This window comes from Bos grunniens, chromosome 17 (genome assembly GCF_055505025.1).
Source record: "Bos grunniens cultivar Pamir isolate PY7600 chromosome 17, Bosgru_T2T1.0, whole genome shotgun sequence".
NCBI lineage: Eukaryota > Metazoa > Chordata > Mammalia > Artiodactyla > Bovidae > Bos > Bos grunniens.
Genome location: NC_141181.1, coordinates 70,466,752 through 70,481,589, shown reverse-complemented (window position 1 = coordinate 70,481,589; position 14,838 = coordinate 70,466,752). Strand labels below are relative to the sequence as shown.

Sequence of the window (14,838 nt, the reverse complement as noted above, 5' to 3'; positions counted from 1 at the left end):
ACAAACACCCGCCTGCCTGGGACGTCTCTGTAACACTAACGACGCCCGAATCCCAAGACAGAACGTCACCGACGCCTGAGGCCTGAGGCGCTGCTGGCCGAGCACCGGCACAAGCGCTCCGCATCCCACCTCCCACCTCATCGACCGAACGGAAGAGGCAGGCGCAGGAACCACGGGTCCATGGCAGGGCCTTTCCGAATCTGCACAGTAACGTGGGGAAGGGCGAGTGATGACTCCTAGAGACCAGCAAGCAAGTCACAGCGGGCCCTGGGGAGCCTGCAGGCCACGTCCCTACCTGCGGTGGTCCCAGGCAGCACGCAGGAAGGGCAGCTGCTCTCTTTCCTCCCTCTGCTCGAGCCGCGACTGCCAGAGGTTCCAGACCCTGTGAAGCAGCTGAAGTGAAACAAGAAGGAAATGGAAGTGCATTAATGCAAAACAATCTCTCCTGACCCATTAGGTAGCGAATCTGTAACTCCAGAAGATGCAGGAATTACCTCAATTTGGAACACCCGACATGTAACAGACTTGAAAAATAATTATGGCCAAACTATATGGAACTATTCTGGGCCAACATAAAAAACAAACTGCTGAATCTATCAGATCTGTGGAAATAAAAATGAAGAAGCTGTTCCTAATCGGGGCCTCATGGAGGCCAACACCATTTTAGAAATTAAAATTGATCTTATTACATATTACTACTTATGAATCTTTTGTGACCCCATGGACTGCAGCCCACCATGCTCCTCTGTCCATGGGACTTCCCAGGGAAGAATACTGGAGTGGGTTGCCATTTCTTACTCCAGGAGATCTTCCCAACGCAGGGACTGAACCTGGATCTCTTGCATCTCCTGCACTGGCAGGTAGATTCTTTACCCTGGTGAAGGAAGCTCACTGTCTACCAAGTAGTCTTGCCAAAAAACATTTAACTTCAATCTAGTCAAGCCCTTAGATCTAATTTCCAGTTCACAAGAGCTACATAGGAAAAAGGGAAATCAAATGACATCAAAAGTAAACAGAAAAATGGAGAATAGGAAGACTGTACAAAAAACTGGTCTTCCTTTTCAAAAAGCCAATGTCATTAAAAACACATATATATATTACGCTAAGTGAAATGATACCGTCACAAAAGGGCAAAGTTCTATAAATATGAGGTACCTGGAACAGTCAAATTCACAGAGACAGGAAGGAGAGTGGTGGTTGCCAGAGGCTGGGGGAGGTGGAGGAGACTGGGATTTACTGTTTTGGTTCTGCAAGATGAAAGGATTCTGGAGATGGGTGATGTACACAGTGATGTTAATGTTCTTAATGCCACTGAACTGTACACTTAGTGGTTAAGATGAAGTTTTGTGTGTTTTACCACAATTAAAAAATAAACATGTTAAACAAAAGAAATGGGGGGTGGGGGAAGCTTATTGATTTACTAGAGTCTTAAGAGACATACCCCAATGTAGTAAGTCATAAATTTTTAATTGAATCCTGGCTTGTAAAAAACAACTATAAACACATTTGGGTCTGGGGCAACTGAATTTGAATATGGAAATTTCAACATGTGCTCGGTATTGGTTAATACTGGGCTCCTCAGGTGGCACTAGTGGTAAAGAATCCTGCCGATGCAAGAGATACAGGTTCAGTGGGGAAGATCCCCTGGAGTAGAAATGGCAACCCACTCCAGTATTCTTGCCTGGAAAATCCCATGGACAGAGGAGCCTGGCAGGCTACAGTCCAAGGGGTTGCAAAGAGTTGGACATGACTGCGTGAGCACACACTGGTTAGTATTAGAGCATTACTATTCGTTTTGTTAGGAATGATAATGATATTGTGGTTATAGAGCAAAATGTCCTCATTTGGGGGCAATGCATACTCAAACGTTTAGATGTAAAGTGTCAAAACATCTGTAATTTACTTTGAAATGACTCAGGAAAAAAAAGCAATTGTTAACAACTGTTGAACTTAAATGGTAAACTGAGGTTTATTATACTATTTTTTATATTTTTTCTGTACATTTGAACACTTTCACAATTAGAAAACCCCCTTCTATGCCCAGAAGCACAACTGACAAATGAAGGTAGAATGCTGGTTACCCTCAGGAAAATTAACCACTGAAGACGACAGACACACGGTGCAAACGGTACCAAAGTCCCTGGAACGCACGACTTAAGACTATACTCCCCAGGTCAAGGCTGAATCCACAGTGCTTGACCTCTGATTCAATCACCAATTTTTTTTCTTAAGCAAACAGATAAAAAACGGCATTATATAAGAGAAAAAAGTTTCTCTATCCTGTGGTATGGATCACTGAAGAATATGGACCTGAAGGTTTTGGAGTCTCAAGATCTGAACAAACCTCTAAGCACAAAGGTTAAAAAAAAGAGAGAAAGAAGGGCCATCAGAAGAAATGCCTTGGTACAGAAGAGGGCCTCACCATGACATCATGCTGTTGGTGAGCAAGATTCCTTCTTATCCGTTGGAGACGGGCGTGGGTCACGTTGTCTTTCAGGGCTTTAAAGGAAAGATGCTGTGAAAAGAACAGACACAGTCAACAGTGTGCCTGTAACAGTAAGCTCGACACCGGAGAAGGTGGTGAGAAGCTCAGCCATGGCTGTTCACAGATGCTCCCGGGTCCCAGACAGTGTTTCTCTGCTTTGAGATTCAACTGGGAGTCTGATGCAAGCCAGCCCACACAGTAGGCACTTAATAAACACTCCCTGTTGCCCACAGGTACTGCACACACAAAAGTAAATCACCCTCACCCCTGACCAGGAGAAGTCCCTGTGACCCACACAGAAACACCAGACAAAGGTCAAAATATCACCACTGCCTCTCAGAGAAGAGACAGACTTTCAGATTATGGTGGGTTTATTTTTTTTTACCATGTGGGGTCAACGTGTATATTTGGTTCAGTTGCTAAGTCATGTTCGACTCTTTGTGACCCCATGACTGCAGCACACCAGGCTTCCCTGCCCTTCACTATCTCCCCCAGTTTGTTCAAACTCATGTCCACTGAGTCACTGATGCCATCCAACCATCTCATCCTCTGTCACCCACTTCTCCTCCTGCCTTCAATCTTTCTCAGTATCAGGGTCTTTTCCAATGAGTCAGTTCTTCGCATCATGTGGCTAAAGTATTCGAGCTTCAGCATTAGTCCTTCCAATGAATACTGAGGGTTGATTTCCTTTAGGATAGACTGGTTTGATCTCCCTGCAGTCCAAGGAACTCTCAAGAGTCTTCTCTAGCACCACGGTTCGAAAGCATCAATTCTTCGGTGCTCAGCCTTCTTTATGGTCCAACTGTCATATCTGTACATGACTACTGGAAAAACCAGAGGTTTGACTGGATGGACCTTTGTTGGCAAATTGATGTCTCTATTTTTTAATATGCTATCTCGGATTGTCAGCTTTTCTTAATACGTTATCTCTTTTCTTTAATACATTATCTCGATTGAAGATTTTTTTTAAAGGAGTAAGTGACTTTTAATTTCATGGCTGCAGTCACCAGCCACAGCGATTTTGGAACTCCCCCAAATAAAGTCTGTCACTGTTTCCATTGTTTCCCCATCTATTTGCCATGAAGTGATGGGATCAGATGCCACGATATTCGTTTTTTGAATGTTGAGTTTTAAGCCAGCTTTTTCACCCTCTTCTCTCACCTTCATCAGAAGGCTCTTTAGTTACTCTTTGCTTTCTGTCATCAGGGTGGTATCACCTGTATATCTGCAGTTGTTGCTATTCCTCTTGGCAATCCTGTATATTTACACAACCGCAAATGCAGTTTTGCAGAGTAGAACAGAAGGAAAAGAAGTAATCTTTGGTGACTGAGGTCGGGGGACAGGGGCAAGACATGCTGGCCTGGCTCCAGCTCCGTCCAAAATGCTTCACGGGTGACTAAGCAGAGCCCATGCTCCACAGGCTTGCTTCAGTTTTCTGAGACAGAAAAGAAGCACCTAGGGGTTTTCACAGAGTGATCTGTGGGCCCCCAGAGGCTCCTGACAGTGTCTGGAGGCCACCTCGTGCGGTGAGGGTGGGGGAGAGCAGCCGGCAAAATGGACACTATTCTAAGACCTGGCTTCATCCACGCACCTCAACTTGGATTCATTTGCAAGACTAGGCCTCCACCATTTAAAGAGGGGGCCTGAAGTGCTGATACCCCAGGACTAGATCGCTTCTAAGGCTCCTCTGCAGCTCCCAACCCTTCTGACCCCACACCATCGCCATCTCTGATCCAAAATTAAAATCAGGACATGACAATGAAGGGGGCTTCCATGACAAATGGCAACCACACAACCAGATGCACTTAAAGAGCATGACGAGGGTCGGGCCCCCCAAGGAGGGATGCCCGAGCACAGCCACGGCGCCCTTACCAGCAGGCCTCGCCTGTAGTGTTCTCCTGCCGCCTTCCACCGCTCAGCTTCCTCTGCGCACAGCAGCATGTCTGCCCGAGTCAAGGCTTCTCGTCTCGACAAGGCCCCACCCCAGCTTGGTGCGACCCCAGTGACCCGTCCCAAGGGTCCCGGCTGCAGGTGACGACAGGTGAGCCAGGAGGGCTGGTGTCTACCTCATCTCGCCTGATGACCCAGGGAAGAGAGGATTGAGGGGAACCACGATGTGAGTTATTTATCTGCCTTTCTCCCCCGTGATGCCTACTTCATGAGGGGCAAAAATAGTCGAGATAAACTGCTACCAGTCAGAGTAAACATTTAAAAATCTCAGCAGAACCTGAGACTCCCGCACTCTCTGTTTTGGCAGCACAATCCGGTCAGATGTCTGAGCTTAAACCCTTGGAGTTATTTTCAGTCCTTTTCTCCTCCTACCCCTCCATCTCTCAGCTGCCAAGTCCATCTGCTCCCCTCCTTGTCTCTGCGTTCTGTCCCCACCCCCAGCACTGGGCCGTGCACCAGACTGGGTCCCCTGTGCCAGCTTCACTCCCACCATCGAGCCTCATCCTTCCCAAAGTACAGATCTGCTGCATCGCTTCTCAAAAACCTGCAGGGGATCCTCAGCGTCCCGGGATGAAGCCCAGATTCCTGACCACCCACACAAGGGCCCCACGAGCCAGGCCCCAGCCTGTATCTGCCTGCCCCTAACACCCCACAACGCAATGCAGACCCTGGTCACCACCCCTGGTGCCCTTTCTCATCCACACCTGCGTAAATGCCACTCCTTACACCCGAACCGCCTCTCCCGATTCCTGTCGGGAGAAGGTGTCAGCCCGCAAGGCTTAAATTCAGCTCAAACATCAATTACCTCCTCGGCTAGGTCTCCACAGCAGCTCTAGCAGGACTTAATACAAACCTTTATGATAGTACTTATCAGGCCACATTTACACAGACTGGTTTTCATGTCTATTTTCCCCCAGTTGACAATGAGCTACTGTTAAGTTTCTAGGTTTCCCTGTATTCAAGAACTTGGGCAGGGGTTTAAAACAAGAGTTCAGTGAACAAATGAAAACGTGAGTGAATATCCAGGGCAGTCCAAACCCCAAACCCGGGCACAGACTGTGGCAGGGGGAGGGATTAAGAAAGTGCACTGGAGTCAGAAGCCTGGCTCTGCCAATGAGACTGAAAATCACTTAGCACCCCCGACTCTGCTTCCTCATCTGTGAGATGGAGATGGCGACACCCACTCCACCGGGTTGCTATGAGGATTAAGGAGATAATCACAATGTCTGCACATAGCAGCAGCTCAAGGAACGGAAGCTGGGATCGTAACAACATGGCCGCCAAGGACAGAAGGCTTTCTGAAACAGAAGTGAACTGAAGCAAGTTTCTGAAGCAGAAACGGCATGGCTGTTTCCACCATCTAATGGGCAGGAAGAGAAGGATGAAATGGTAACATCTAATGGGCAGGAAGAGAAGGGTGAAATAGTAACAAAATCAGGGCAGTGGGAATGCTTCTGAGAGGGAGGAAAGGGAATAGTCAGGGAGGAGAGGACTGCGGTGTGTGCGATGTTCTACTGAGTTGTGCTCATTTTACTATTATTCTTTAAACTACAAATGTTTGTTATAGGCACTCTTTTGTATGAGTATTCCCAGAATGGAACAAAAATTTTTTTTTAACAAGCCGACCAGAGTTCAGGACTGTCCGAAATTGCTGGGTAACTGTTTCCCATGTCTCCTGACTGTCTTACAGGCTGCCGGGCTCTCCCCGTCTTGGCTGGGCCGGAGGACAGGCCTGAGGAATGCAAAGGATACAGTGTTCCCAGTGCGTCAGGGCCCTCCGCAGCAGCGTCCTCCTGGCCAGGCCCTCCACCCGCGCGCAGTGGGCATGCAGGCTCTCCCTCCGCGCCCAGGCCTGCCGCCAGGCAGAGAAGTGCGTCTGGAGCAGGGTGGCGCACTGGACTCGCTCGGCCATCTCTGCAACAGAGAAAGGAGCTTCAGTGCTTCCCCGTCAAGGCTGGGCCACAAGCTGGAGGCATCTCTAGGATGGGCTGAAACCCACCACTGGCACACAGCTGGGATTTAAGGCTGCTGCTCCACAGAGAACGTTGGAAAAAAGGGTTTTGAATAGGGGAGGGTTACTATGGATTCCTTAGCTACAGTTCTGCTCTCCGCAGAAAGAGAAAAGGATTCTGTCGAAGGACTGAAGCTCCTGGTTAGTGACCGAGGATAGCTGTTTCTAAAGAAAACCCCATTTTACTCCTGCCTCTTTACCAGCATTTTGGGACTTCAGGAACGAGTCAGTGACACACGACTCGGTCGACACGCTGGCAGAGGCTTCTGTGAGCCATCAGCCAGGCTGATACAGGCCGCCAGCTCCATCTCCTTTTAAGACTAATTAGCTAATGGCCTGATGAGCTTAAAGCCAGAGAGGGGAAGGGCACTGGTCCTGGGATGAGAATGCCTTAGGTGGAGGCATGTATTAGTCTGCAACTCATCATTAAGTAGCTTCATGCCTTCATTGAACTTCCAGGCTTGGGCATCCAGACAGTGGGTCCCTCATCACTATTTTCAAGTGGGCACATCAGCTCTCCCAAGAGACAGTGCTGGTAGGCTAGGAATCCTGCAGGGAGGCCTGGGGAAAGCAGGGGAGCCTAACCCTGCGGCCAGGACTTCTGTGTGGGCTCGAGAAACTGAAGGACAAAAAGTACTGGCCTTCATGACCAATTTGTCGTTACTTCTGACCTACTGTGGGAAAACTAAACCTTCAGGATAGTGCTCAGAAAACGCAACATCATAAATCATGCATCTGCATAACTAGGGACAAACAACCCAAATATCTGTTTTCTCTTTCTTTTTTTGGCCACACCACACAGCTTATGGGATTTTAGTTCCCCAATCAAGGATCAAGTCCTCGCCCTCAGCAGTGACAGCATGGAGTCCTAACACTGGACTGCCACAGATTCCCCCAAATATCTATTAATAGAAGAATGACTAAGTATATTAAGGTAAGCGCCCCGTGTAAAACAGTCATAAAAAAAAAAAAATTTATGGGATTTCCCTGGAGGTCCAGTGGTTCCGACTTCGTCTTCTGGATAGTTAGAAGTCTGGGATGGATATATACACACCACTGCGTTTTAAGTGGATAATCAACAAGGACCTACTGTATAACACAAGGAACTCTGCTCAATGTTACATGGCAGCCTGGATGGGAGGCGAGTTTGGGTGAGAATGGATATATGTGTATGTATGGCTGAGTTCCCATCTGAAACTATCATAATGTTGTTCATTAGGCTATACCCCATAATAAAATAAAAAGTTAAAAAAAAAAAAACAGACTTCACCTTTCCAAATCAGGGGATGTAGGTTCAATCCCTGGTCAGGAAACTAAGATCTCACATGCCTCATGGCCAAAAAAAACAAAACATAAAACAGAAGCGATACCATAACAAATTCAACCACTTTAAAAATGGTACACACACACAAAATCTTATAAAAAGTAACTTAAAGACACAGGAAAGCATCGATTAGTTATATGGAAAAAAGCAAGATACAAAACTGTGTATCATACTAATCATAATAATTGCAGCGCTCATAGCGTAATTAAAATCCTACTGAATTAAATACATTGAATAGGAGCCCCTTCTGGAGAACGCCGGTCCCTTGAGGGGAAGAGGACACAAAACGCCACTTTAAAAACAAGTCAGACACAACAAATAGTGTACGAAGCCACCTATGCGTGGGATCTAAAAACACAACAGACTAGCGAATCCAGAAAAAAAAGAAGCAGACTCAGCTGTGTGGAGAACAAACTAATGGTTGCCAGCGGGGAGGGGGCTTGTTATGGGATTATACAAAATCACGTGTGCGCAACTTCTGAAAACTGTAAAGCTCTATAGGATGTAAAGAATCTTTCATTCAATAAAAAACAATAATAAAGTAAAAAAAATTGAATAAAATATTGAAAAAAAAAAAACACAGAAGGAAATAACTTAAACGTGAATTCAGGATGCTTTATTGTCCTCCTCAATCTTTTCTTTCAAAATCTGTGCTGTAACTGTTACTACCCCCCGTAAATTCATGGCCACCCCTGGCGGCAGTGGGCATGGCGACCCTCCCTCTACCCCTGGCGCCCGGGACTCACGGTTCCGCAGCCTCTTCTCTCTACGCAGCTGCAGGTACTCAAGCCAGGCCCTGAGGGCTCTCCACTGCTGCCGACGCTGAAGGTGTGTCAGTGCGGAGACCGTCTTCCATCTCTCCCTCTGGACAAAGAGGAGCTGCTCCTGCCACCGTGACCAAGCCTGGAAACCAGAGAAAAGACAACCATTAAGGGAGGCAGGAAACCAGAGGTGAAATACAGGTAAGGGAAAAGAGAAACCCACACACTGGAGAGGGTGAAGTCAGAAAACGAGGAAGTGGCGATTCCAAAGCAGGATCATAAGTGATGGGGATGTGGGGTGAGAGGATCTTTGAGAAGGGCATTCTGGGACTTCCCTGGAGGTCCGGGGGTAAAGAATCCACCTGCCAATGCGGGAGACACAGTTCGACCCCTGGCTGGGGAAGATTCCACACGCCTCAGGGAAACTAAGCCTGTGCACCACAAACACTGAACCTGTGCTCTCGAGCCCCGGAGCCCCAAGGACTGAAGGCTGTGTGCTGCAACTCCAGAGGCCCACAGGCCCGAGAGCCCAGCCTCCGCAACAAGAGAAGTCACCCAACTGAGTCCACGTGCTGTAACTGGGGAGTGGCCCCTGCTCAGCGCAACCAAAGAAAGCCCTTCTTTCCTGGATTAAGAGGGGGAAAAAAAGAAGAGGAATAATAAGCTGGGACAATCCAAGGGGTGGTATAATTAATTCAGATCTGGGACAGGTGAGGCTCTGTCTTTTCTTCCAAAGGGGGAGGAAGCCTACGGTTGAGGCCCTTTCTCAGCACGTGAGTCCCCAGGACATGGACCTACAGAAACCGAGGGTCTGCGGACGGATTCCCTTAAGATTATCCATCTAGGGTACCCTTGGGAAGGTCTTCATGCACACCCAGCAATACACCTGCCCTACTCTGAAGGAAACTGTCATAGATGACTTGATACCTTCTTTTATACCTTCATACCTCTGTAAACCTGTGACACCCCTTCTCCCTTCCTTCCTCTCATCTGAATACCATTTTTTCTATTTCACCAAGAAAATAAAAGCAATCAAAAGACAATTTTCTCAAGCTCCCACACATCCCCCAGGGGCTCTGCCTTCTCTCCACACTCCCAACAAAGGTCACCCCTACCCTGCCCATCTTCTCTCACCTTCTCAAGTTTATCACTCTGGCAATTACCCCCATTCCCTTCCTGTGTCATCAGCTTTCACTCTCTGCTAGATTTTTAAAATCAGCATTCAAACGTGCTGTTATTTCTCCCTTTGGGGATGTGACAACCAAAAGCAACAGGTGACCTCTGATTGGGCCCTGGATCTGACACTAAAAGAGCAACAATATACAGCTGCAATACAAACTGTAGTCTCGATATTATCAGATCAACATTACACAGTGAGGATGTGGTTACATAAGAAAACGTTCTTGTTTTAGGAGATATAAGCTGAAGTATTCAGGGTGGGGGCTTCCCTGATAGCTCAGTTGGTAAAGAATTCACCTGCAATGCAGGAGACCCTGGTTCTATTCATGGGTCAGGAAGATCCTCTGGAGAAGGGATAGGCTACCCACTCCAGTATTCTGGCCTACAGAATTCCATAAACTGTATGAGTCCATGGGGTCACAAAGACTTGGACACGACTGAGTGACTTTCACTTTCACTCAGGCTTAAACTTGATGTCTGCAACTTTAAAGCGACTCAGAAAATACAAGAAATACACCGATACACTTGAGAAAGCAAACGTGGGAAGATGCTAAGGATGGGTTAACCTGGTGAAGAGAAGCCAGTATCCAGCTTTTCTGTGATCTGGTACTTGTCAAAATTAAAAAGTTGAGGGAAAAAACTGCAGCCTAGTGTGACACGAGACTTCACTCTTGGCCCAGTAATTAAGAATCTGCCTGCCAGTGCAGGGGACAAAGGTTTGATCCCTGGTTCAGGAAGCTACCACAAGCCTCGGGGAACTAAGCCCGTTCCTGGGCCCGCATGCCTAGGGCTCATGCTCTGCAACAAGAGAAGCCACCACAGCGGGAAGCCCGTGCACAGCAACGAGGGAGCTCGGGTGCAGCAAGGAAGACTTGTCCATAAATAAATAAAGTTTTAAAAGACTATGGTCACACAAGTACTTCCAGAAGCGAATAGATCAGTGATCCTCAAACCAACCACCAAACACCCCTCTCTAGACCACTCGGCCACCCACCAACACCCAAGTGCTCTCCTTTCCTTTCCAAACTCTTCAGCAGGGCTGTCTACTTTCTCACTTCTCTTCCCCCAATAAGCAGGGAGATCCTCTCCTCCTTGGGTTCACTGAAACTGCTCTTATCAAGGGCATCGATGACCTCCACGTTGTTCAATCCAAAGGCCAAACCGCAGTCCTTGCCTGCCAGAAGCGTCTGACACAGCTCAGCTTCCCCACCGGGCCTCCTTGCCTCCGCCTCTCCTTTCTCCCACCACCGATTCCCGTCTCTTCACTGGGCAGGCTCAGTGCCACTGGCTACACCCACTCCCTCTGTGCTTTCACCATCTCATGGCTCCAAATGAAACCTGTGTGCTGAGGACTCCCGAGTTTACCTCTCTGGTGTGGACTCAACACTCCACACACACCCACCCAGCTCCTCCCTGACAGCCCCTCAAGGTCATGTGAAAGGCCCATCAGGCTAAAGTTATGGAGCCCAGGATGCAGCTCCTCCCCGTCTTTCCCCACAAGCCTGCCTCTGCCCTCACCTTCCCTATCTCAGTAAACAGCAACTCCACTGGCCCAGTGACTCGGGCCGAAGCGCCTGGGAGTCCTCTCAGACTTTTTCTCTGAAGGTTCACACCTTATCTGTCCAGCAGCAAACCCTGCTGGCAATTCCTTCAAAACATATCCAGAATCCAACACCATCTTGCTCTCATCTTGGCCCAGAGTCTCGCCTGGAACTTTGTAATCGTTTCCTAACTGTCCTCCCTGCTTTTACTCTTGATTTTCCGTCGTCTGTTCTTAGCACCGCAGCCAGTGGTCCTTTTTCATTAGTTATGACTGCTTTGTAAGTTAAATCTCTCCATTTTGCTATTTATTTTTAAATAACTATTTTTTATTTGGCTGCACGAAGTCTTAGCTGTGGCACTCAGGATCTTCTATTAGGTTGGTGCAAAATGATTGTGGTTTTCCATTATTGAACTTTGCCACTTGATACTGGAATACATTCTTAAATGTGATTATGCTATATATCATTTTAATGTGCATTTCTTGCTTTATTTTTTTCCTAATGACCTATTACTTGCTGTTTATATTTATTTTGGACTATGGAAATGCTGTTAGACAAAAGACAAATTCGAGCAGTTTTCTTATTCAAGTTCAAAATGGGTCTCAAAGCAGTGGAGACAACTCGCAACATCAACAACGCATTTGGGTCAGGAGCTGCTAAGGAATGTACAGAGAAGTGGTGGTTCAAGAAGTTTTGCAAAGGAGACAAGAGCCTTGAAGATGAGGAGCACAGTGGCTGGCCATTGGAAGCTGACAACAACCAGCTGAGAGGATCCAGAGAAGGCAATGGCAACCCACTCCAGTACTCTTTCCTGGAGAATCCCAGGGACGGCGGAGCCTGGTGGGCTGCCATCTATGGGGTCGCACAGAGTTGGACACAACTGAAGCGACTTAGCAGCAGCAGTTGAGAGGATCATCGAAGCTGCTCTCTTACCACTATACAAGAAGCTGGCAAAGAACTCAACATCAACCATTCTAAATCAGTTATTTGGCATTTGAAGCAAACTGGAAAGGTGAAAAGGCTCGATTAAGTGGGTGCCTCATGAGCTGACCCAAAATCAAAAAACTCATCATTTTGAAGTGCTGTCTTCTCTTAATCCACGCAACAACAATGAACCACTTCTCAAAGGGATTGTGATGTACGACAAAAAATGGATTTTATATGACAACTGGTGATGACCAGCTCAGTGGCTGGAATGAGAAGCAGCTCCACAGGACTTCCCAAAGCCAAACCTGCATCAGAAAAGGGGTCATGGTCACTGTTTGGTGGTCTGCTGCCCATCTGATCCACTAAAGCTTTCTGAATCACAGTGAAACCATCACATCTGAGAAATACGCTCAGCAAATCGAGATGCACCGAAAACTGCAACGCCTGCAGCCGGCACTGGTCAACAGCAAGGGTCCAGTTCTTCTCAGCACCACCACCTGACTGCACGCCACACGATCAAGGCTTCAAAAGTTGAACAAACCGGGTCCTAAGTTCTGCCTCATCCGCCAGACTCACCTGACCTCTTGCCAATCAACTACCACTTCTTCAAGCATCTCAACCTTTTGCAGGGAAAATGCTTCCATAACCAGGAGGACACAGAAAATGCTTTCCAAGAGTTCATCAAATCCTGAAGTGTGGATTTTTATGCTATAAAACAAACTAATTTCTTGTTGGCAAAAATGTGTTGACTGTAAAGGTTCCTGTTTTAATTAATAAAGATGTATATGAGCCCAGGTATGATGATTTAAAATTCAGGGTCCAAAACCACTTACTGCTGCACCAACCTTAAAATCTTTATTGCAGCGTGCAGGATCTACTTCCCTGACCAGGTATCGAGTCCCTGCATTGGGAGCTTGGAGTCTTAGCCACTGGATCACCAGGGAAGTACCTAAATCTCTCCATTCTGATGACAATTTCCCTCTCTGCCTTTTTTCTCTTCATGCTACTAACCTGTTAAGGAGAAACCAGGCCACGTACCCTATAAACTGTTCCACGTCTTAGATTTGGCCAACTGTCTCCTCCTGGTGTCTTTAAACTGTCCCTCCGATTCCTGTGTTTCCCACGAACTGATAATAAGATTCACGTTAGGCTTGGCTGGAGTCGTGTTCAAATTTTAGTCAGGGACATGTTTCAAGTGCTGTGGATTCCTTCCTGTTACGGCAGCGTGGAAGGCTGCCGTAGCTTTAGCGACTGTTCAGTGCCAAGACTGTTCAGTGGCTTCAGATGGCATCAGTCTGACCCCTCCCTTATATTTCTCTGTTGTCTTTCCGCTGGGTGACTACTGCCCAGATCCATTTTCTCACTGGGAGGAAAAACAACAATTTTCTAATTCTAATACTCCTACATTTGTTTATTAACTGGAATTCTATTTAAAAAAAAAAAAGCCTTATTCTCTCATTAACCCTCTCATTTCTCAGAGAGTAGTCTGTACAGGAAAGGCAGGATAAATGCTTGACTTTGGTCTTCATTAATTTTCAAAGAATAGAATTAAAGCTCTAACAACCCAAAATTGTGACCAATCAGCTCTTTTTTCCTCTAATGAATGCATGAATTTTTATATGCTTTGTATATTTTCAACCCACTATAGTCATTACGCTTTTTGATGCTCAAATTGTTCTTAAGCCTGCAGGAGGCCTGCGGACACAAGCCCATCAAGCTCTTTATTTCTTCACAGTCCTGCACACAATCTCCTAGGACTTAGGCTTACGATGTCTGCTGCTAAGTCGATTCAGTTGTGTCCGACTCTTTTCGACCCCATAGACGGCAGCCCACCAGGCTCCCCCGTCCCTGGGATTCTCCAGGCAAGAACACTGGAGTGGGTTGCTATTTCCTTCTCCAATGCATGAAAGTGAAAAGTGAAAGTCAAGTCGCTTAGTCATATTTGACCCTTAGCGACCCCATGGACTGCAGCCTACCAGGCTCCTCCATCCATGGGATTTTCCAGGCAAGAGTACTGGAGTGGGGTGCCATCGCCTTGATGCTAGTTCCTGCTCTATTCCTGGAATCAGTCATTTCCCAAAAAAACACCTCAGTTCCTTTAGTGGCAAATAAAAGGAAATAAGAGACCATAGCTTAGGCACTGGGGATGCTAACTGCTGTATTACTGCCACTGCCTCTAAGTCTTTTCAGTCAATAGTTAGAATTCCACTAATTCAGGTTAAAAAAATAAAATCATGGGTCCATATTGACACTGGCATTTCTAATTTCAGATTACAGGGCTTTTGTTTCTTTGATTTTATACCTGTAATCTTTCCTTTTATACTGAAAATCTGCTTCTTAATGACACTGCCATGGTTATTTGCTTTATCTTACAAAGCAGCTATAATAGTTCAAGGCAACAATCCAAACCTGCTACTAACAATAAGACCACTGAATGCAACTTTAGATCTCTTAGTTCTCTGTGTCCTTAGAATACTCCCAGCTAGGAATGAAGAGTCAAAGTATCATATTTTAAAGTAATTCTTTTCTCTTTGTAGTCATTGCTACAAACTTGATATATTTGTTTTCAGTGTGTTCTAAAATCCTAGGGCTTGGTTCTTTTACTTATTGATTTACTTTTCTTTTTTAATTATATAAAATATTTACATGGTTCCCAACTT

General features: G+C 46.5%; 1 protein-coding gene across 50 annotated transcripts in view; it reads right to left on the bottom strand.

Moving 5' to 3' along the window:
• The window catches only part of SFI1 (SFI1 centrin binding protein), a 95,645-nt gene that overhangs the window by 26,314 nt on the left and 54,493 nt on the right, over positions 1-14,838 (bottom strand). For all 50 annotated transcript variants that reach the window (XR_015144792.1, XR_015144793.1, XR_015144795.1 and 47 more), the window contains 5 exons: positions 8,517-8,673; positions 6,188-6,349; positions 4,358-4,428; positions 2,423-2,515; positions 296-393 (listed from right to left, as the gene is read on the bottom strand). Coding sequence is in view for 38 of the 50 variants with exons in the window: in XM_086348870.1 (XP_086204996.1) it covers positions 296-393; positions 2,423-2,515; positions 4,358-4,428; positions 6,188-6,349; positions 8,517-8,673 (581 nt within the window). In the remaining 12 variants the exon portion in view is untranslated. Of the gene's footprint in view, positions 1-295; positions 394-2,422; positions 2,516-4,357; positions 4,429-6,187; positions 6,350-8,516; positions 8,674-14,838 lie in introns of those variants that run through there.